General features: G+C 42.4%; 2 protein-coding genes across 5 annotated transcripts in view; one reads left to right on the top strand and one right to left on the bottom strand.

Annotated features, from left to right (window-relative positions):
- Positions 1–22,313, bottom strand: part of Pdgfd (platelet derived growth factor D) — a 263,659-nt gene that overhangs the window by 163,167 nt on the left and 78,179 nt on the right. The window lies entirely within an intron of this gene.
- Positions 16,430–17,626, top strand: Ddi1 (DDI proteasomal shuttling factor 1). Its single transcript, XM_075968024.1, has one exon. It carries the CDS (start codon positions 16,430–16,432, stop codon positions 17,624–17,626), a length of 1,197 nt encoding a protein of 398 aa, XP_075824139.1.

The following is a 22,313-nucleotide window of genomic DNA, read 5'->3' on the forward strand; positions in this document are numbered from 1 at the left end:
CCATGTAGGGTCATTGTTTCAGTCTCCTGCCCTGCTGATGCTGGTGTTGAGAACATGACTTGATTGTGGTAAGAATATTCAGGGGAAGTTCTAAGTCTGAGCAAGCTTTAGGGTTCTCCGGTGTTCTCATTTAAATCTCCTGAGTGTTCATGAGTGTTATGGACAGGAATTCTACTGAGCAGAGTCAGAGTACATGTACAGAGTAGTTCTAGATTTAGCTGGAAGAGAGGAACAAGCCCCATCCAAGCTATACTAGCTTGATCAAACACACTTACACCAGATTTGAGAAAGAAAACATTATTTCTAGTTAAAGCTGCGGAGTTTTTATGGTTGTTATATAGCTCAGTATGCTAACAGCTAACTAAGATACATAATAACAATATATTTCAAAATTTAGGGCAGACAGGGCTATTGAAATGGATATTATTGGAAGAAAAATATACACTTTGATCAGAGGCATATTAAAAGTGCTGATGACTGAGACCTGTGAATGGCATATTCAAGCAAGTATTAAAACCTCCTAGTTTCACAAGTGCTGAAAACCCTCTTCAGTGCTCCAATATATAGAAATGACTATTCTTCTTGACTTTCTACCCTGGTTGGTTTAGCAAGCAACAAAATCAGAAAATAACACACAAAGACATGCTTTATTAATGAATGAAGAATGTTTCAAAGTAGGATATAACAGACTTTAATTATTTACTACACAGTAGGAATGTGACATAATACAGAATGTATATAGACTAAAATATACTAAATATATCCACCTTGTTTTATTAAAATAGCTGCACAAAGGCAAGTACAGAGTTTCCTACTTTTGTGTTCTTAAAAATCGAAGGATGGAGATAGAGACAGAGACCCACATTGGAGCACCGGACTGAGCTCCCAAGGTCCCAGTGAAGAGCAGAAGGAGGGAGAAGATGAGCAAGGAAGTCGGGACCACGAGAGGTGCACCCACACACTGAGACAGTGGGGCTGATCTATTGGGAGCTCACCAAGGCCAGCAGGACTGGAACTGAAAAAGCATGGAATAAAACCAGACTCTCTGAACAAGGCAGACAATGAGGGCTGATGAGAAGCCAAGGACAATGGCACTGGGTTTTGATCCTACTTCATGTTCTGGCTTCGTGGGAGCCTAGCCAGTTTGGATGCTCACCTTCCTAGACCTGGATGGAGTGGGGAGGACCTTCGATTTTCCAAGGGCAGGGAACCCTGACTGCTCTTCGGACTGGAGAGGGAGGGGGAGAGGAGTGGGAGGAGGGGGAGTAAGATGGGAGGCTGGGAGGAGGCAGAAATTTTTTTTTTCAATAAAAAATTCTAACTTAATAGGCTCCCTCAGAATATTGTTAAAGATTAGTAGTTTACTGAATTCCTTTTGGAAGACTACTACATTAATTTACACTGTCTAAATAGATTGGGCAAACAGAACGGCTTCTAGAAGAACGTTTTCATGATTATTGTTTAGAAGTACCACATTACCATAGCCTATACTTTTTATGTCACTCACAAGGTACAGATGTTTATCCCTCTATTTTTTTTAATGTCTGCTTCCAAAACATGTGGTTCCAACCATGTGATAAGAAAGGAACAAGCTGACCTTAAAACTTGCAAAAATAAGTGATGTTATATTTTTGCCTTAGTTCCTGTGACATCTATGTTAAGCCAAAATTTAGCACGTATGTCTTATGCTAACAAATATTTACATTTAGGCATATGTACAAACACACACTGCAATGTGTAGTCTACTTTGTGTGCTATTAAAATTTCCTGGATTCCACTGGGTAATGGCTATATAAATGGTAAAGATTTTTAGTTTATTTTCTTGAAGGCTTGTTGGTGTATATTTTCAGATAGCCAAGAAATAAAAAAAAATATGGGACAACTTTTGCCCAAAGAAATAGCACATATTTACACAAACCTTTGACTTGGCAACCACAGTCAAATTCTGCAGGAACTAACGTAATAAAAGTTATAGTCATTTCGGGTGTGTGTGGGCTCCCTAGAGTGGAATGCCCCACTTTTTGAAGCTTTGTATATAATTAAAATTATGATGCAGATATGACCTCAAGTGTCTTCTGGAAAAAGGTATAGTTAAGTAACCCAGAGCTCTAGTTAAGTAAGACCTGCAGGTGATGAGCAGGAGCGTTGCAATCCCATCTGACCTGCAGGTGAGCAGGAGCGCTGCAGTGCTGCATTCCCATCTGACCTGCAAGAGCAGTGCAGTGCTGCAATCCCATCTGACCTGCAGGAGCGCTGCAGCGCTGCATTCCCATCTGACCTGCAAGAGCAGTGCAGTGCTGCAATCCCATCTGACCTGCAGGAGCGCTGCAGTGCGGCAATCCCATCTGACCTGCAGGAGCGCTGCAGCGCTGCAATCCCATCTGACCTGCAGGAGCGCTGCAGCGCTGCAATCCCATCTGACCTGCAGGAGCGCTGCAGTGCTGCAATCCCATCTGACCTGCAAGAGCGCTGCAGTGCTGCATTCCCATCTGACCTGCAGGAGCTCTGCAGCGCTGCAATCCCATCTGACCTGCAGGTGAGCAGGAGCTCTGCAGTGCTGCAATCCCATCTGACCTGCAGGTGAGCAGAAGCTCTGCAATCCCATCTGACCTGCAGGTGAGCAGGAGCTCTGCAGTGCTACAATCCCATCGACCTGCAGGTGAGCAGAAGCTCTGCAATCCCATCTGACCTGCAGGTGAGCAGGAGCTCTGCAGTGCTGCAATCCCATCTGACCTGCAGGTGAGCAGGAGCTCTGCAGTGCTACAATCCCATCGACCTGCAGGTGAGCAGAAGCTCTGCAATCCCATTGACCTGCAGGTGAGCAGGAGCTCTGCAGCGCTGCAATCCCATCTGACCTGCAGGTGAGCAGGAGCTCTGCAGCGCTGCAATCCCATCTGACCTGCAGGTGAGCAGGAGCTCTGCAGTGCTGCAATCCCATCTGACCTGCAGGTGAGCAGGAGCTCTGCAGCGCTGCAATCCCACTGACCTGCAGGTGAGCAGGAGCGCTGCAATCCCATTGACCTGCAGGTGAGCAGGAGCTCTGCAGCGCTGCATTCCCACTGACCTGCAGGTGAGCAGGATCTCTGCAGCGCTGCATTCCCACTGACCTGCAGGAGAGCAGGAGCTCTGCAGCGCTGCAATCCCACTGACCTGCAGGTGAGCAGGAGCTCTGCAGTGCTGCAATCCCATCTGACCTGCAGGTGAGCAGAAGCTCTGCAATCCCATCTGACCTGCAGGTGAGCAGGAGCTCTGCAGTGCTACAATCCCATCGACCTGCAGGTGAGCAGAAGCTCTGCAATCCCATCTGACCTGCAGGTGAGCAGGAGCTCTGCAGTGCTGCAATCCCATCTGACCTGCAGGTGAGCAGGAGCTCTGCAGTGCTACAATCCCATCGACCTGCAGGTGAGCAGAAGCTCTGCAATCCCATTGACCTGCAGGTGAGCAGGAGCTCTGCAGTGCTGCAATCCCATCTGACCTGCAGGTGAGCAGGAGCTCTGCAGCGCTGCAATCCCATCTGACCTGCAGGTGAGCAGGAGCTCTGCAGTGCTGCAATCCCATCTGACCTGCAGGTGAGCAGGAGCTCTGCAGCGCTGCAATCCCACTGACCTGCAGGTGAGCAGGAGCGCTGCAATCCCATTGACCTGCAGGTGAGCAGGAGCTCTGCAGCGCTGCATTCCCACTGACCTGCAGGTGAGCAGGATCTCTGCAGCGCTGCATTCCCACTGACCTGCAGGAGAGCAGGAGCTCTGCAGCGCTGCAATCCCACTGACCTGCAGGTGAGCAGGAGCTCTGCAGCGCTGCAATCCCATCTGACCTGCAGGTGAGCAGAAGCTCTGCAATCCCATCTGACCTGCAGGTGAGCAGGAGCTCTGCAGTGCTACAATCCCATCGACCTGCAGGTGAGCAGAAGCTCTGCAATCCCATCTGACCTGCAGGTGAGCAGGAGCTCTGCAGTGCTGCAATCCCATCTGACCTGCAGGTGAGCAGGAGCTCTGCAGTGCTACAATCCCATCGACCTGCAGGTGAGCAGAAGCTCTGCAATCCCATTGACCTGCAGGTGAGCAGGAGCTCTGCAGTGCTGCAATCCCATCTGACCTGCAGGTGAGCAGGAGCTCTGCAGCGCTGCAATCCCATCTGACCTGCAGGTGAGCAGGAGCTCTGCAGTGCTGCAATCCCATCTGACCTGCAGGTGAGCAGGAGCTCTGCAGCGCTGCAATCCCACTGACCTGCAGGTGAGCAGGAGCGCTGCAATCCCATTGACCTGCAGGTGAGCAGGAGCTCTGCAGCGCTGCATTCCCACTGACCTGCAGGTGAGCAGGATCTCTGCAGCGCTGCATTCCCACTGACCTGCAGGAGAGCAGGAGCTCTGCAGCGCTGCATTCCCACTGACCTGCAGGTGAGCAGGAGCTCTGCAGCGCTGCAATCCCACTGACCTGCAGGTGAGCAGGAGCTCTGCAGCGCTGCAATCCCACTGACCTGCAGGAGAGCAGGAGCTCTGCAGCGCTGCAATCCCACTGACCTGCAGGAGAGCAGGAGCGCTGCAATACCATCATCAGTGACCCCAGCCTCTGTGTGTGCTCTGAGATTCATGGCTCTTGCTCACTGCAGCTCTTTGTGTCTCTTGACTTCAGAGTTTCAGCATCTTTTTTTGCAATTCGGCTTTTTCCTGTTTATTCATTTACCAAAGTCAGAGTCACAGCACCATCTTCAAACACTCCTACTGAGAGGCATTAAGAAAGTGTTGATTTTGAGCACCGAGGGAAAAGAGTATTGGCAATTGTAACAAGAGGTCTTACTCTAGTATATAAGAGCACGATACTGATCCATTTTGATAAACTGAAACATTTCTCTGATTGTCCAGGCCTAATATTCCATAAAACAGTCCTGTGATAAGGAACACATCATGGAACCATTGCGTAAAGATGCTCAGCACTTCTAAGAATAAAATCTTGTTTTATTTTATTTATTTCTTTATTTATTTTGAATTTTCGAGACAGGGTTTTTCTGTAGTTTTTGGTGCCTGTCCTGAAACTAGCTCTTGTAGACCAGGCTGGCCTCGAACTCACAGAGATCCGCCTGCCTCTGCCTCCCGAGTGCTGGGATTAAAGGCGTGCGCCACCACCGCCCGGCTGAAATCTTATTTTAATCACAAACTTCCACATGGAGTTTTACAGGCTGGCAGAAAGACTATTGCATTTTATATGTATCACAGGACTTATTTTATGACTAGTTAGCAAGTTCCCTGTAAGTATAAAAGTCAAATTATCTCTAATGTTAATCGTATTTTACTGTATGAGTCACCAAAGTTAAAAAGTAGCATAAAACTTGGAAATGACTAATGTTGATCACAAACATTTCTTCAAGGTACCCTTGCTTTAGACAAGTGCCTATAAACTTTAACATACGTGTCACATGTTTAACATGTGTGTTGCATGTATAACATTAATCAGACTCCCATGGTAAGAGATCGTCTGATCAAGGACAAGGCCCTCTTTGCAATCCACAGCATTAATATCTCTTTTAAAATGCAGTTTGGGCTGGGCAGTGGTGGCACACACCTTTAATCCCAGCACTCGGGAGGCAGAGACAGGCGGATCTCTGAGTTCGAGGCCAGCCTGGTCTACAAGAGTTACTTCCAGGATAGTCTCCAAAGCTACAGAGAAACCCTGTCTCGAAAAACAAAACAAACAAAAAATGCAGTTTGGCATTTATTGTGGAAATGAGGTTTCTATCTCATTTAGTAGAGGTCTTGGATCAAATAGGCCATTAATATCCTTGAACGTGTGCTTCAATAATGTATTTCAGCATTATATGATATGAAGAAAACTGAAAGATTCTAATCCAGTTATCATGATCTTGCTGATGTTGCAAATGTGGCACAAATGATCAGAGAATAAGAATTTTCTACAAAGAACCACAGTGGGTTGATATTCAAATTGCATGCAAATAACTTCTGCTGACCTGAGTGTCTCTAATGTTTGCTAATATTGTCAAAGCAATGAGGCAAACACTGTGACCTCTGTCAAAAACATGCATACAAATTACCCATTTGCACACATAAGTGTCAAATCTGTTCAGTCTCCACAGAAGACCTGATTTTAAGATGCTGTGTGTAGATTACAGAACATGTTCTTACTCAGTTACACAGTCAAATTAACACAGTATCATAAGTGACAGGAGCCTCTGAATCAATACCTCAGGGATTTCTTGACCATCAGGAAGATATGAACACTATCATTCTTTAAAATACAAAAAAAGTTACACACTTGAGGGCGTGCTCTTGCAGCCCGTTTCCTTATTCAGGAGCCAGTTGCTAGCTAATGGGGGAGGAGGAATCCTTCTTTTATTAAATGTGTGGTGTCTGGTACTTTTTCCATGCTCTAGTGGATGCCTGAACAAATACAGGCAGCACTAATCGGACTTAGTGGGTTAGGAAAGACTAAGAGACTGCCTGATGCCTTTGATTGTGTCAGAGAATTACTAAATATACATGCAAAATTCTCAGACCTGTTGGTAGGGCACTTTTGACTCTGAAGCGGTCAATCCAGAGCAGAAATGGAGAGCCTGGCCATGGAATGTGTACTACGAATCCAAGGGATACAGCTACACACCCATGACACCCTGGTCTAAGCATGGATATTTTGATTGATGATGTGAGATCCCAATCCACTGCTGTTTTACATGAATAATTCGAAGTGCTAGAAGAGAGCATTTTAGGAAAAATCAACACAATGGATAAAATACATGACTCCACCTGCCATGCCAAATTCAGTCATAGCACGTGTCTCCTCAAAAGTAGGGTTCATCTTGGACATGTGGACAGACCAGTCTTTGGGAGGACCAACATCAGAATAATGGCTAACAGCTTCCCGTTGGGAAACTTCAAAGGATAGAGAAACTGAGACACAAATATTCTCGACATAGGAATATGTCAGAAACAGGGATTCATGTGGATTTGGGGCAATCTACGAGGCAGAAAGCAGTGCTGCTCCCAAAGCATAAACATCATGAAGCCACAGCATTTCCACTCCCTGATACTGCCTTTTTCAGGAACAGACAACATCCAATCACCAAGGAGCAGAAGAGAAGTTGTCTATGTCTGTCTCCCCATTTCTCTCTTTTCTGGGAGACCTGTCTACATCTCCTGACTGCCGATGGTCCCTGTAGTCTGTCCAGAAGTTCTCAGAAGCTTTGGGGAGGCTAAGACCTGCAGAGCTCAGCCCCGTGGTTTTTCCCCCTTGACTGGGTTCCTGCCATAGCAGCTTATACATCCTTCTCTGGGCAGTGACTGCTGTCCTATACTCTCACAGCTCTCTGCTAAATAGACCACAGAGTCCAGACCCAGAGCATTTGGAAAGGAGATTGTTTCCATCGTTATTGTTTTACGTGACAGGACAACAAAGCTCAAAGAGGTATTGCTGGGTCTATGGGCCTGCAGGTAAGTCGAGAGGAACCCAAGAACTTAGTGCCAACTCTTCTGATGTAAGGGCTTTGAATGTCTTTGGTTTGTATCCCTGCTCCAACTCCAGGGTTTGTGCCAAGATGTACAGGGAGCTTTTCTTCACAACTATAATCGGTACAGAACTTTATTATTTCAAGGGATATAGTGCCATGCCTTTTTGCATGAGATAATATTTTTAAAGTTTGTGTTTTATAGACTTATTTTGATATTTATATCTGTTACATTAAAGTATGAAATATTATTCTTCAGTATTGGATATATTTCACCTAGTATGTTGTTATTTATTATAGATTTAAAAGTCCTTCCATAAAAAACTCATCTTTCCTATAATTCTAACAAGGAAAACAGAGCCTGGCCACTAATTTTGAAGACATTTGCTCCATATCCATTGTTATAAACTCAAGCTCCAGTTCTTCAATTCTATCTTTATCTTTGTGTTTGGCTGCCTTGCTGCAGCTCCAAGTGCTCATGGTCTCAAATACAACCTTCTCCACAGCGAGGCCTCAGAACCTAATGTCTGTATCAGATATCTGAACTGTAATAAGACTTCACTTTTTGATGTCATTCTAATGTCAATATATTCCATTTACTTCACAAATAGTAATTTGCGGTTAGCCTTAGAACATAGGGTCCAGTGTCTCATAGCCCCAGGCCTACTGCGGCTCTCTAATCTAGATCAAAAATACTGCACTTGGTACGCAAAATTAAAGTTAACATTGTTTCATACTTTCTTTTAATGCAGAAAAATGAAGACCTCAGGAATAGTTTGTTAGCCTTTCCTGAGACATTTTGTTTTATTTCATTTATAGTTTCTAGTGAAAAAAGTCAATGCTCTTAGCGGTTTTTTCCTCAGTATCATAACTGGTTTTGAAGTCAGGGTACATTGTCACTCTGCTTAGTTCCCATACTCCAAAGAGATACTCTGAGAGTATAGGGATATTTTCCCTATACCAACTACACAAGAACATATCAATAGGTAGCGCATGTTAGGAGGTGCGTCAAACAGAATATTTGTGATTGAATGGAAATAATAGTGGAAAAGTGGATGGTTAAGGAAACTCTATGCCCCATCTCTCAGAATAGACATAGCCCACTGAGGCATGAATATGGTTCAACTCAACCGTCCTAATAATAAGAAATTCCATAGGCCTGTCAGCATGCCAGTGCTCTGAGAACTCTGCCGTGTCCAGGTTGTTAAATTCAACATACTGGGGAGAACAGATAAGAAATGAGTTGGCTCATGTTTTTCTTTAAAAGAAAAATGAAGCTTTTATTTATTTATTTATTAGGCTTTGTTTCTGATTTTCATGGCTGGAATACACGGAAATTCTACAGGCAGATGGGCTTCAGCCATACTAATTACCACAGCAGTCTGTTAGCCCAGGTGCTGTTGAGAGCGGGGACAGGCACATAATCAACACTAAGGGGATTCTGTCCTCTACGAGACAGCTACAGAAGCAGTATTTCTCAGGCATGTAATTTGTAAAGTACCCAAATGACCATGTCTGGGGTGACAATGAGCCTTTTCTTATTTACTTGGGATCTTTCAGCATACATAACTATTCTACAAAGGTCTGGCATGTCACACAAATGAAGGGACTTGTCAAGCAATAACTTTGGAAGTGTTCTGACCAGTTGTTGATTGGGCAGACTTCATGCTATTTGCTCTGTCTGGTCTGAAAGGTTAGGAGTCTTATGTTTCAGAGGTAAAGGCCTGTAAGTCCTACCAAAGCTGGCCACTTTAAGATACTTCTCTTTAATATTACTGCTAAATATGTTATACCATTAGAATCCTCTTCAAAATCAAAGGATATTCAGCAATCACATGCATCCCAATGTAAAGCATCTGTAATGACTTTGCGGGGGGGGGGGGAGTCCCAGTGAAGCCTCTCCCTCTTTGCTAATAGAATACCCCAGCTGGCTAGAGAAGACCAGAAGTGAAGAGGGATGGGCAGCACAAAGGCAAAGACTGAAGGATTCTTCAGCGATGCTCATTGGATGAGCTGAGACCCATGCGGGTCTTGACTCAGGGCCTTTGTTTATGAGGTGATGACTTTAAGCGATCAGATGGAAACATAGGCTTCCTCTATGCTTGTACCTGTGATGAATACTAGTGTGGGGGTAATGAGCTGCTTCTTGTCAATTCTGCCATTTTAGTGCATATTGGTAGTTATATCAAGCACAAGGAAAACATGGACAGAACAACTTACACATAGCAAAACCAAACAAAAAGTCAAAAAGTTGTGTGATACATCTAGATACAGATTTTCACTAGAACCCGAGTAGGTGCAGTGCAAATGCAGATGTGATTGAGTCCTTGAGTGACAGTTCTAGGGGAGGATTCTGGATAGTTCCAATAACTCCCGTCAGCATGCTACCCCCCCCAAATTAATACATTTACCTCCTCTAAGTAACCAGCACCTCTTACACACCTGTCATTAATGTCTACTCTATAACACACCTCAGCATGCATGGATTTTATCTCCATTAGCACACACTTGTTTGAAGGATGACACTGGCTCCCATTCTTCCATCTGCCCTCATGTCCCCAGCTCACTTCACACTCAAGGAAATTAGTCGTCAAATAGTCACCGCAAAAAATTAATGTGTTTGTCAGACCACCTCTAAGTTTCAAATCTGAAACATCCATCACTCATTCTGTCCATACACTTCTAGACACTTTGTGAAACTAAGTCAAAGGCTTTCAGTGAATGATATTGTCTCCCACTTGTTGGCTAGGAAAGTGAAGAGGGGCAAGGGTAAGACAAACCTCTGAATAATAAATGATTAGGATAGCCAGCAAATAAAAATAGCTTCATATCTTAGTGTGGGTCTCACGTCAGTGGGAAATGTACGTGGAGGTAGGTGAAAGGTTTTACTAACAGTTTTGTCAAGTGTACTGTTCTCTTTTTTGTAGATCTGTGTTCATTTTGTTATTTAGTCCTATTTTTTTGTCATATATCATGAACAAGAGACATTTTAGGAATTTTGCAGAACTAAAGGTTGAGCAAGGCAAGAAATCTGGCACAGAAAAATTTAATGATGGAAATAACTCAAGAAGAGTTTTAATGTAGCAGAGCTAAAATTTCAATAGTAAAATTATAATGAAGATGTAATGACTGTTCTGACTTCCAGACCTCATTTTCCTCATAGTGATGCTTTCTCTAAGCTTGTGCAAGCTCTTGCTCCTGTGTTTGAAGACAGAGGCCCCCAAAATGTACCTGGAAAGCATTATTTTCTTGACTGAGTATTAAGACCACAAGAGGTTATAAGTGTTTTCCTTCCCATGAGAACAAGTGGGCACGTGAATACAGTGTTGAAAACGTTCAGACATTTCCATTAAAGTAAGAAACACAAGTTGTGGTGGCTCTATGCATGTTAGAACTTCTGATCAGGACGAATGGGAATTCTGAAATGTCAGAGTCTATCGTTCATAAATGAGGAGATTACGGGACAGTGAGATAAAGTAAACCAAAACCAGATTGAATGCTTGTCTTAAATAAAGATGACCTCAACGTATTAAGACTTCATTATTAGCCCTACTAGTTTTGTGTATGTATTTTCCATATATGGTGAAGAGGTCCAGATGAACATTCTCCTAAGTATACTGAAAGTGTTCAAATAAATAAATAAATAAATATCAACTCACCCATCAAACATCCTTCATCCAAGGTTTTAAATTTCAATAAATTTATAGAAACTGTAAATGATTATTTCAGAATTTATAATCAATATCCATGTCTTAACAACATGACATGAGCCTTGAAGACCAAGATAACATCTTTACTACAATTTAAAGATTATGAAAAAACATGGGCACATGAAACACAAGTGTTCTTAACACATTAACAGCAAGAGACAGACTTGGGTGGGGGGGTTGATAATGGTTTATAAAGGGCAGCATTCCAGGTGACCATGGAGATATTCCTTGCAGGACAGTAACGAAATCTTTCAGTTGTCCTTTCTATGTATTTACAAATGTGGACTTTCACTCGTGTTTCCTGTCAGGCTCCTCCCCTACCACTTCCTACGTGTACACAAGCATGTACTTTCTGTCTTAGACTTTCACTGGATAAAGAGCAGATTGAACTTGAGTTCCTTGAAGCCTAATGAGATGTCTCATGATTTTCTTCAGTTACATATCTGCTTATGGATCTCGTCAGTCTTTTGGTGTTTGTTTCAAAGACAGGTGAGACGAACCCTGTTCTCTTTTTAGTGTATCTAGCAAATAGATATTTGATTATGTACATGCTTCTGGTTCATGGTGGTTTGAATACACCTTGCATTAATCTAGAGTAACTGGAGGAACAGTGGAACACTCAGATCTTAATCCATGGGTACTACATTAGCAACGCCCCTCTTTTCTAAGTTTCTCTAAAAGTCCTAATTGATTAGTTGACTTCTTATTAAGTCTTGATTACACTGTAAAGGCAATGCTAGGCACTGTTTTTGTTTGGGGGCCTGTCTGTGTGATATCCATGGGCATACATCTGTGTGTGTTTGTTCGTAACTGTGTGTGGGTGTGATGTCCATGTGTAAATACATATGTGTGTGTTTATGAATGTGTATGTGGTGATTCCATGACCACTTCCAGTGTCAAGCCTTGCTTTCCACCTTCTTTGAGACAGGATCTCATGGTGTTTGCTTCTGAGTATATGCTAGCCTAGTAAGACCCAAAGCTCTAGGGACTCTCTTGTTTCTGCCTCCCAGCTTACTTTAGGAGGGCTGAGATTCCAGCCAGACAACTGCTAAAAAAGACAGGTTTGCACTGGTCTTAGAGAATTGAACTCCGGAACTTTATGTCTGCACACTTCTCTTTTGGAGTACTGGGGAAGAAACTCAGGGCCTCCCAGAGCTAGGCAACTTACCTGATACAGACCAACATCCTGAACCCTCAGGCACATCTTAAAGGAAGAACTCTAAACAGGGTAAGAAAATCAAATATAAGTACTAAATAGGCTATGTATATACATATATATATATATATACATAAATTTGTTTCATATATATACATATATGAAACAAATTTTAATCAGCCATTCTATTTTTTTACAAAAACAAACCCAATGTTTATTTTGCCTTAATACCTTAAATACCAATTGATTGTGCGACCATTAGTTATCTGAGCTTTTGTTGTTAATGTTGCATTAGGGCAGCAATTCTGAATCTGTGGGTCATGGCCCCTTTGGAGGTTGAGTGACCCTTTCACAGGGGTCACATATCAGATATCCTGCATAGCAGATGTTTACATTACAAGTTATAACATTAGCAAATTTATAGTTACGAAGTAGCAATGAAATTGTTTTATGGTTGGGGGTCACCACAACATGGTCAAAGCATTAGGAAGAGTAAAGAGCACTGTGTTAAGGTTTTTAAAAAGAAGTGAGTAATAGAGCTATTATCATTGATTTATTACAGAAAAATATCTTTTTTCCTTAGCTAGTATGAAATCGGTGTTCTCTCCCCTTTTTTTGAGTATTTAGGCTATACAATGAGAGCTAATTTTCTGAATGATAGTCACAAGACTGTGCAGGAGTCTCACTTAACAAAGAAAGATTCATTATGTTCTATGCTACATTTGCCAAGAAATAAATTTCAGGGAATATTTAAAGTACTCCTGGGGGAAAAGTTGCAGTAACCTCCAGTTAGGTACATGAGCACATCTGGTTAGCTCCCAATACCCATCAGTACCCCACAAGCACCTGTGCAGTGTGGATTTACAGCCATCAGTGCACAGAGCCTGTACAGTGTGCATTTACAGCCATCAGTGCACAGCGCCTGTGCAGTGCAGATTTACGGCCATCCGTGCACAGCGCCTGTGTAGTGTGGATTTATGGCCATTACTGTACAATACCTGTGCAGTGTAGATTTATAGCCATTAGTCCACAGCACCTGTGCAGTGTGGATTTACAGTCATCAGTGCACAGCACCTGTGCAGTGCGGATTTACAGACATCAGTCAACAGCACCTGTTCACTGCAGATTTATGACACTTTTAGTGTTTGGGAGTGTCTATAATTGCCATGTTTACTCCATAATCATATGAGGTTTTTAATTAAAATTTTGAGTTAAGAAAATTATACATCTGGTATTAGAATCACCAATACTGCTGAGTAAAGTCAGTGAATTAAGCAATATGCAAACCAGGAATACCAACTAGCCTGAGGAGACTGTTTAGCTTTGGAGATTCCAGCTGTTTTGTGAAATGTTTTAAACATCTGATGGGTGGTTGAATCAGATGATTCCTGTCAAGCCTGCCTTCTTGTGAGTCAGGGGTGATAAGAATTAACTGGTCAGATCATGAGGCTCTTTGTTTCCTTATGCGTTGAAGGTAAAACAGTAAAGTCTGCATCAGGGCAAAAACATCACAATAACTAAATAACTGCAGCAAGGTAGCAAGCTTCCCAAAAGCTAATTCTGTTTAGTATCTAGGCAATGATAACACTTAAAAGATGTTACTTTCTTTTAATGTAAACCTTCAACTCTTGTTTACCAAAACCAAAAGAAAAAAATAGCAACAGAAAAACACCTTTTATCCTACAAAAATAATTTCAGCTGCTTACAAACACACACACACACACACACACACAACCCTGGTAGTATCTGTCCCATGGTACTTGGGAAATCACTGAATGCCAGTCATACCAGCTTTCCTAGTGTCTTCTCGAGCAGAATAGTTTGCACAAGATGTCCAATAAACAGCTGCTCTCAAATTTGAGAAGCCATTACTGGCTTTGGGAAAGCATAGAACTACTGAGACAGTGAAGAAATCAAATGACCCAGGGAGATGACTCTATGGGTAAATCACCTGCAGCACAGCAGTGAGGCCAGGATTTCATATCCTGGCACCAAAGAAATGCCAACCTTATGATCCCTGCCCCCAGAGATGGAGCCAAGGGATTGATTCTGCTGGGGCAATCAGACTACCTGAGTCTGCAAGCTTAGGTCCTAGTGACAAACTCTGCCATATATGTAAAGGGGAAAGTGGCCAAGTCAAAATCACATTGACAAGTTCTGGCCACCATGTTCCTATGCTCCCATGCATATGTGAACACACATACAGCAATGAAAAAAAAAACTGAATGCCTGAATAGATCTAAACATCTATAGCAAAAAATGCTCTATATAATTAATATTCTTCCCAGAATATTTGTTATGTTTTCTCTCAAAAATTTTAATATTTCTAAATATTGAAGAGTTTGGTAAACTGGGGCATCCTTCTCCTTCTGATTTGTTTTTCCATCATCTGGCACCCACATAACCAACCCCTCTTCTTGCTGAGCCTGGCTCTTTCAGAAATCTTTTACTCCTCAACAGGTCTCACCATCTTTCACATCTGCTCTCCTGATACATGATTTCCTTTACACTGTTCAGAATTGGACTGCGGTTTCTTCCTCATATCCAACCTCCCAATTTGTGTGTATGCATGTGTCCTCTGTTAGAGTGCGTTTCATACATTTACAGCTGGATCCCCATAGACCAGCTAATGCTTCCTGATATGCATTCTGTAAACATTCATTAGATATAGAAAAGAGTATGGTGGTATTGACGTAATTAGAACAAGAAGTGATACATAGTCTTTCATCTGAGACAAACACAAGAGAAACAGAAATAAAAAAAATCTTCATGCGGATAGAAGAGCCTCTAAATAATGGGACACAGCTAAAAACTCCTAAATACAGATGAGGTCCTGACTCAGGACCGTGACTGCTTTTTGGTTCATAAGTAGACACCTGGGAGGGAGGCCCCATGGACCCATGAACTCTTTACAACACAGAACAGTTTACAATAGAGAAAAATGCGTACACAGGAGTTCTACCCAATCACCCTTGTCTTCAGACTCCCTACTTTTAGGTAGGTGCATGTTTGGGTGGTGGGGGCTGCTGTGCCCAAGGGTCAAAGAGAGACATATTTAGCTTCTGGGTTGCCCTGCACTTTACTATAGAGTCAATGTCAATCTGGTTTCCTCAGAGGTCCATTTCCCTTGTGTGGTTTATAGGCAATGGCCAATTTTACCCAGCCTTTTACTTTATATTTCTGTTTGCATGTAAACTTCGTCTTTGACAGGACCCACATCAAATGGGACCATCTAACCCCATTTCCTTCTTCCCTATTACTCAGTCTTCAGTTTTCAAGCTCTACTAATATCTCCTTCTCAACTTCCTGAGCACCTCTTTGCTGCCCATATCCTTCATACACTGCAAGAAGCCCTGTCCTATGTCAATTAAATGAAACACAACAGCAATCACAATGTGTCTCAACCTTTTTGACTCCATTTCCATTTTCTTCCTACCACAAGTTACTGTTCTTCCTCTTTCTTCTTGGTCTCTCAATTTGTCTGAAATGAGGTTTTCTCACCCAGAAAAATGTTCCTCCTTCTGCCTTCAGCTTGTCACCTCTTTAGTGGATACAGCCTCTATACAGTTGTCAGTGCTAACGATGTGCCCCCTCCCTCAGGTCACGATTTCTCATCTATCCTCAGTGGCAGGCACCTAAGTGGCCTGCTAACAACACAGCATTGTCTTGTCATGTCCACATCACATCCTCACTGTTTCACCACTTCAGAGACAATAACAAGGGTTTGAATAAAGGTCTACAGCTAACAGACTGAATAGTAGCATGTTTAAGAGAATTGAGATGTTCTACATAGGCTGTATTAAGTAGGTTTTGAAGATCCAGCCCTGGAACCCACTAGTTTTGAGTAATTATTTCTATGGAAACAGACATTCTAAGTTCCAAGCAGCGCGTACACACATGGACCTGTTACCTTGAGACTCCATGGGATCATCAGCTGACACTGGGGCTGGGAGGCAGCCCCCATTCTGGAAACTGGCTTGGCCTTTCTGAGGGTTGGATGAGTTTTGTACCAAGGTGCGAGAGGCAAGTCAGTCATTCACCCCAACCAACACCAGTCAGCCAGCGATCCATCAGATGTTTTCTGCCAAAGTGGCTCTCATGAGTGTTTACCATGCTGATAACTGTGTACTGTGTGCGTCGGGACCTCACAGAGGTAACCTTTTCCCTCCAGGTCAGCCCTGACTTTGAGCTCTGCAACTTCAGAGTCCTCTGTGAGCTTGAGTCTGGTGTGCCTGCTGAGGAGATTCAGTTCTTCTACATGGAGCAGCTCCTCACAGATAACCACTGCTCGCTGGGTACCTATGGCCTCAAAGATGGTGATATGGTTGTACTACTTCAGAAGGACAATGTGGGATTTCAGGCTCCAGGAAGGACTCCAAATCAGCCTCGGGCAGATTTCACTGGATCAGCTGTTGCGGGAACGAGTACCCGACACCACCATCACCAACAGCAACGGATACCATCAACACAATCCCATGGATTGGCCTCTGGAGAGAATATGGCCCATGCTCAGGATCTTAACAGTCCTGCTCTGATTCGCAGCATGCTGCTTTCCAACCCCCATGATCTGTCCCTGTTGAAGGAAAGGAATCCTGCTTTGGCTGAAGCTCTGCTTAGTGGAAACCTTGAGACATTTTCCCAGGTCCTGATGGAGCAGCAGAGGGAAAGGACCTTGAGAGAGCAAGAGATGTTTCGTCTTTATTCTGCTGACCCATTTGACCAGGAAGCTCAGGCTAGAATAGAAGAAGAAATCAGACAGCAGAACATAGAAGAAAATATGAACATAGCTATGGAAGAGGCTCCAGAGAGTTTCGGGCAGGTGGCTATGCTCTACATTAACTGCAAAGTGAACGGGCATCCTTTAAAGGCCTTTGTGGACTCAGGTGCCCAGATGACTATCATGAGCCAAGCTTGTGCTGAGAGATGTAACATTATGAGACTGGTGGACCGGCGATGGGCTGGGGTTGCTAAGGGCGTGGGTACACAGAGGATTGTGGGCCGAGTTCATCTGGCTCAGATTCAGATTGAAGGTGATTTCTTACAGTGTTCTTTCTCCATACTGGAAGAGCAGCCCATGGATATTCTTCTAGGGCTGGACATGCTCAGGAGACATCAGTGTTCCATTGACTTAAAGAAGAATGTGCTGGTGATTGGCACCACTGGCACACAGACACACTTCCTTCCTGAAGGAGAATTGCCCTTGTGTGCAAGGCTGGTGAGTGGAACTGTACAAGAAGACTCTTCAGACAAGGAAGTAGCAGGCAATATCAAACATCCAATCAAGGGTCCAGGACGAAAAAAGCATTGAGTCAGGTTATATATAAGCCACTGCCACGAAGGAGCAAGCCGTAGGTCCCAGGAAAGTATAAGATATGAGCTCATTGGCAATGCCATCATTAAAAACATCTTAGCAACCAGATTTGGCCTTGTGACTGAGTACTCAGATGGGTGACTATGTAAGCCATCACTGTGAGTAACAGTGTATGTGTGGTCCATTCTTCCACTCCACAACATCCAGGAGTGGGGCTGAAACGTCAAGTTGGTTTCCCAACCATCTAGTGGAGGGAAAATGAGTCTCCCTGTCAGATTACAGGGAAGACATGTCCAAACCAAGACTGCTTATTTTGCATAAGCTTTTAGGGAAAAAAGCCATTCTTTCAGATTACAAAGACCTGTAAACAAAATGATTTCACATTAACATTAACAATAGTTTTGTATTACCCCAGCTGTCTGTGTGTGTGTATGCCTGTGTGCACATGTGTGTGAAAGTGTGCACATACAAGTGCAGGCCAGAGATTAGGAAAGTTGATATCTTCCTTAATTGCTTTCCACCTTAGTTTTGGAAACAAGCTCTCTCGCTGAATCTGGAACTATCCCAGTGTTGCTACAGTGTAGCTATCTAGCATCTTTATCCATCTTTTTCTAGTGAATGCTAGAAATGGAACGTAGGTCCTAATGTTTGTGCACCTGGCATTGTACTGAGTGAGCAATATTTTCAGCACCTCCAGAATATCTCTCCACACACCTTTTTAGGACAGTATCTCATCCTTCTCAACCCGGCTCCAGACTTGAGGTATGCCTAAAGATGACCTTATACTTCTGACTCCCCTGCTTCCACCTACTGAGTGCTGGCAGTGCAAGCATGTACCATCACACCAAGTTTCTGTGGTGCTGAGGAGCAGATGCAGGCCTTTGTGCATGCCTGGCAACATTCTATCATCTAAGTTAGCATACCTAGCCTGAATTATTTTCATACTCACAGATATGGCTGTTTTCACATTTGTTTTCATTAGGAAAGTTCTGAAAAATGGTGCAGATTTGACTCCCTTACTAAGCTAACACTTCTAAATGTCCACTTGGGAAAACATGCATCCATTTTTATGATGCTTTATGGTTTCTCTATCTCCAGATTCCATTCTGGTCATGCTTATGAAGTCTACCTCCAGACTTAATTTTGATATGTTTCAACGGAGAGGTTTGAAATCCCCAAGGCATGTTCCTCTCTTTGTCCTTAAAGAAAAAGCAATAATTATAAGGAAAAAAATGTGTTGAACGTTTTGTCTTAGTTCTGGCACTTCTTGGCCTGTATGGTGCTGGGCTTGGAAGGTGAGCATAAGCCAGGGTCTAGGACTCTAATGTCTGGTTCAATTAGGCCATCTTGAAAACATCTGCTTAGGCCTTTCTGCTCTGTGACTCCTTGAAGAAAGCCATTTTCAGTACCACTAACATGGAAAGTACAACCCTTTGCCTTAACATCTCCCTAAAACATCTAAGAATAAAAGTCAGATCCAGAGACCATCACATTCAGGGAAATGATTGGGGGCAATAACTTACTAAAAGGGCTTATGTTATAGGGCTGGAGAGATAGCTCTGTGTGAAGATCATTGTTTTCTCTTCCAGATGACCAGGTCAGTTGCCAGAATCTACGTAAGATGGTTTACGTCACAACTAACTGTGACTCCAGTTCCAGAGGGATCCAGTGCCCTCTTCTGGCCTCTGCGAGTATCACTCACAAACACATATACTCGCATAGAGAGACACACATACATACACAGTATATTTTTAAAAGTTAAAAATATTAACACATATACTCACACAGAGAGGCACATATACATACACAGTATATTTTTAAAAGTTAAAAATATTGATATTAACTCTGGAGGCAGAGGCAGGCGGATCTCTGTGAGTTCGAGACCAGCCTGGTCTACAGAGCTAGTTCCAGGACAGGCTCCAAAGCCACAGAGAAACTCTGTCTCGAAAAACCAAAAAAAAAAAATATTGATATTATATCAATCCTCTAGAAGCCATGAAGTACCAGCCCTGGGTTTTTCTCTCTGTCACATAGACAAATCATGTACTTCAGGCCTCTACCCATCATCCTCGAATTGCTTCACTGTAGGCTGCTTTGCAGTGGCCAGTACAACAGTGTGACCTTGTTTACCAAGCCAGGTCTAAGTCATTTGAAGAGTTCCTAAAGGTTGTAAGAAAAAAATAATCCTCTCTGGTAACCAGATTTTCATTTCTTTGGCTTGATTCTTGGTTATGCTCATCATGTCTTTCTGAAACAAGTCCACCTGCAGTTCTTCCACACCCTCTTCTCAACATTACCTTTGTTCATGTAAAGTGTTACACTCAGCAGAGCTGTTAAAAGATCTGTGGACCAATGTCTTTTTGATCTGTGCTACTAACGAGCACTCAAAATGAATTGTAATTACAAATGAAAGACAATCAGGGCCAGTACCAAATATGCTAGCCTTACAATGTCACATGAGATCTATTCCAACATCAAATGACCTATCTATTCTACAAAAGTCATTCCAAAAATCACAGAATCTTTAAGATGAAGGATATTTTACAATCCAATTTTTACATCTCCAATCTTGCTGCACTTTCGTTTCTTTCTTCGCAAGTCGCACTTAATGAGATGAGTGCTCATAGGGAAGTCTGCTGCACCTTACTGTGTAATAGTATGCTCACACTGATCAATGCCCTATTCCATCTCATATTCCTTTCCTTCCTCCCCTTTCTGCTTTTAGAAGACTAGCAATTCAAGTTTTGTTTGTTTAAACACTACTTGTACTTAATTTGCATGTGTGTGTGTGTGTGTGTGTGTTTCAGTGCCATACAAGCCAGAAGGGGCATGAGGTCCTTTGGACATGAAGCTGCAAGTCATTTGTGAGTGTTCTGAGGTAGGCACTAGTGTCTGAATTCTAGACCTGATAGGTAACACATTGGTACCCTCTAAGCCCTCTCTCTATCTCATAGTTTGTTATCATGGAGCTTATTTATGTACAGCATTATTAGCATTCTGAAGAAGGCTTTCTTCTGTGTTGAAGTCAATGGGAGTGATGTGCTCTGTTTTAGGTGTGGGCAGAGCACATATTTTCTACTGCTAATTGATATGTTGCTGTTGAATTCAAATAAAAGGTTATCAGTTACCAACATAAATATACTTTATGGAATGGAACCCCAGATCCATCAGATTCTTGCTCTATAACTCGACCACCATTTTGAAATTTTACTGTGCTAGATATTTATAAAAAGAACCCCTTAACACAAAGAGAGTAGTTAAGAGTATATTCATTCACATGCTTTCCTCTTCAAGCTCCTGTTGTAACTAGAGATACAATAACTTTTTAAGTTTAAAAAAAATCAGTGTTTCACATTTGAGGATGTGTGAATTTTGTTCTTGTCTTATGCCATAAAAAGAGACAAGAAAATATAAGATATCACAACACTTAGAAAACATCAAAGCCACAAGACAGAAATTAGAAAGTGCAAAGTAACATACCAAGGACATATAAACTCCAATGCTGTTTGGTGAACAGGGTAACCAATGAAACAGACACAACACAGCACAACAGATCTGCCCCACAGAACTATAGTTATGATCTACTGTATGCCAAATACAACCTTAGGTGTACTTAGGTGTCCTCAAGCACCTGATGTTTAGTGCTGAAGGTGTTATGAACTCTAACCAGTTCACTGGAAAATCTACCACTTGGTTAGAACTTGACAAATGTGACTTACTCTCTCATTGGTAAGGTTATCTTAACAGAACTAAAATATATCTGTCTAAGTTAACAACATTGCTGATATTTGCGTAAAAAATTAAGTTCAAGTTATCTACAAAGCACACCTTTCAAGAACTTTTAACCAAGTGGAGTTGTGAAGTGCTTCCGATATGCTGCTATAATAGGTGTTTATAGCCGTCAATTAAAAGTTTTTCTCCTATTCCTTCAACCTCATCAACTCCTCAGACCTGGGCAATGCAGGCCAGTTGGAAGACACATTACAAGTAGACTTTAAAAAGTATGCTTGCAGCCATTCTGTAGACCTCTGAACAGAAAGAACTTGTAGAGGTCTGTGATAAAGGTCAAATATTTCAGGGATGGAAAAAGTTAATGATTTCAAAATTCTTTGAAAATATTATTATTAAATAAATATAAAGATAATTTAGTATAAGTACTCTAAAATGTTTCAATCAAAATCATACTAGAGTTGAATCTTCAAAATCCTTAAATTTATACAGTTCAGAACTCCCTAGAATGAGTATAAAAGGATATGAGAAAAAGGATGCCCAAGACACTAAAAACAGACACAACATTTAAATGAATAACAAGCTCTGAGAAACAGCAATCAAATTATATCATTTTTCCCTCCCATTGATATGGATGGAATGAATTAGTCTCAAATATTCTAAATTTGGAGTTTGAAGGGAGTATTTTCTTAAGAAGAGCAGAAATTTCTGAAGCAGCACAGTGATGGCCTCCTCATACTTATGTTAAATCGCCATGAGAGTGTGGAGGGTCGGATGAAAACCAGGTATAAATGGGCACAGTGGGAGGTAAAGAAAGGATTTGGAGGAGAAATTATCCTACAGGCAAAAACTGGCATGCAAAATACAGACTGGTTGATAACTGATTGAGGGCAGTAAAAAGCCCACGTGTCTGCTCTGCAGAATGCAGTTTCTGGCAGGTAAAGAAAAACTGTGA

Source organism: Microtus pennsylvanicus, chromosome 3 (assembly GCF_037038515.1).
Source record: "Microtus pennsylvanicus isolate mMicPen1 chromosome 3, mMicPen1.hap1, whole genome shotgun sequence".
In the NCBI taxonomy this organism is placed as follows: Eukaryota; Metazoa; Chordata; class Mammalia; order Rodentia; family Cricetidae; genus Microtus; species Microtus pennsylvanicus.

What these genes read in the sequence shown, in the direction of transcription:
- Ddi1 (XM_075968024.1), top strand. Translation starts at nt 16,430, where the DNA reads ATGCTGATAACTGTGTACTGTGTGCGTCGGGACCTCACAGAGGTAACC.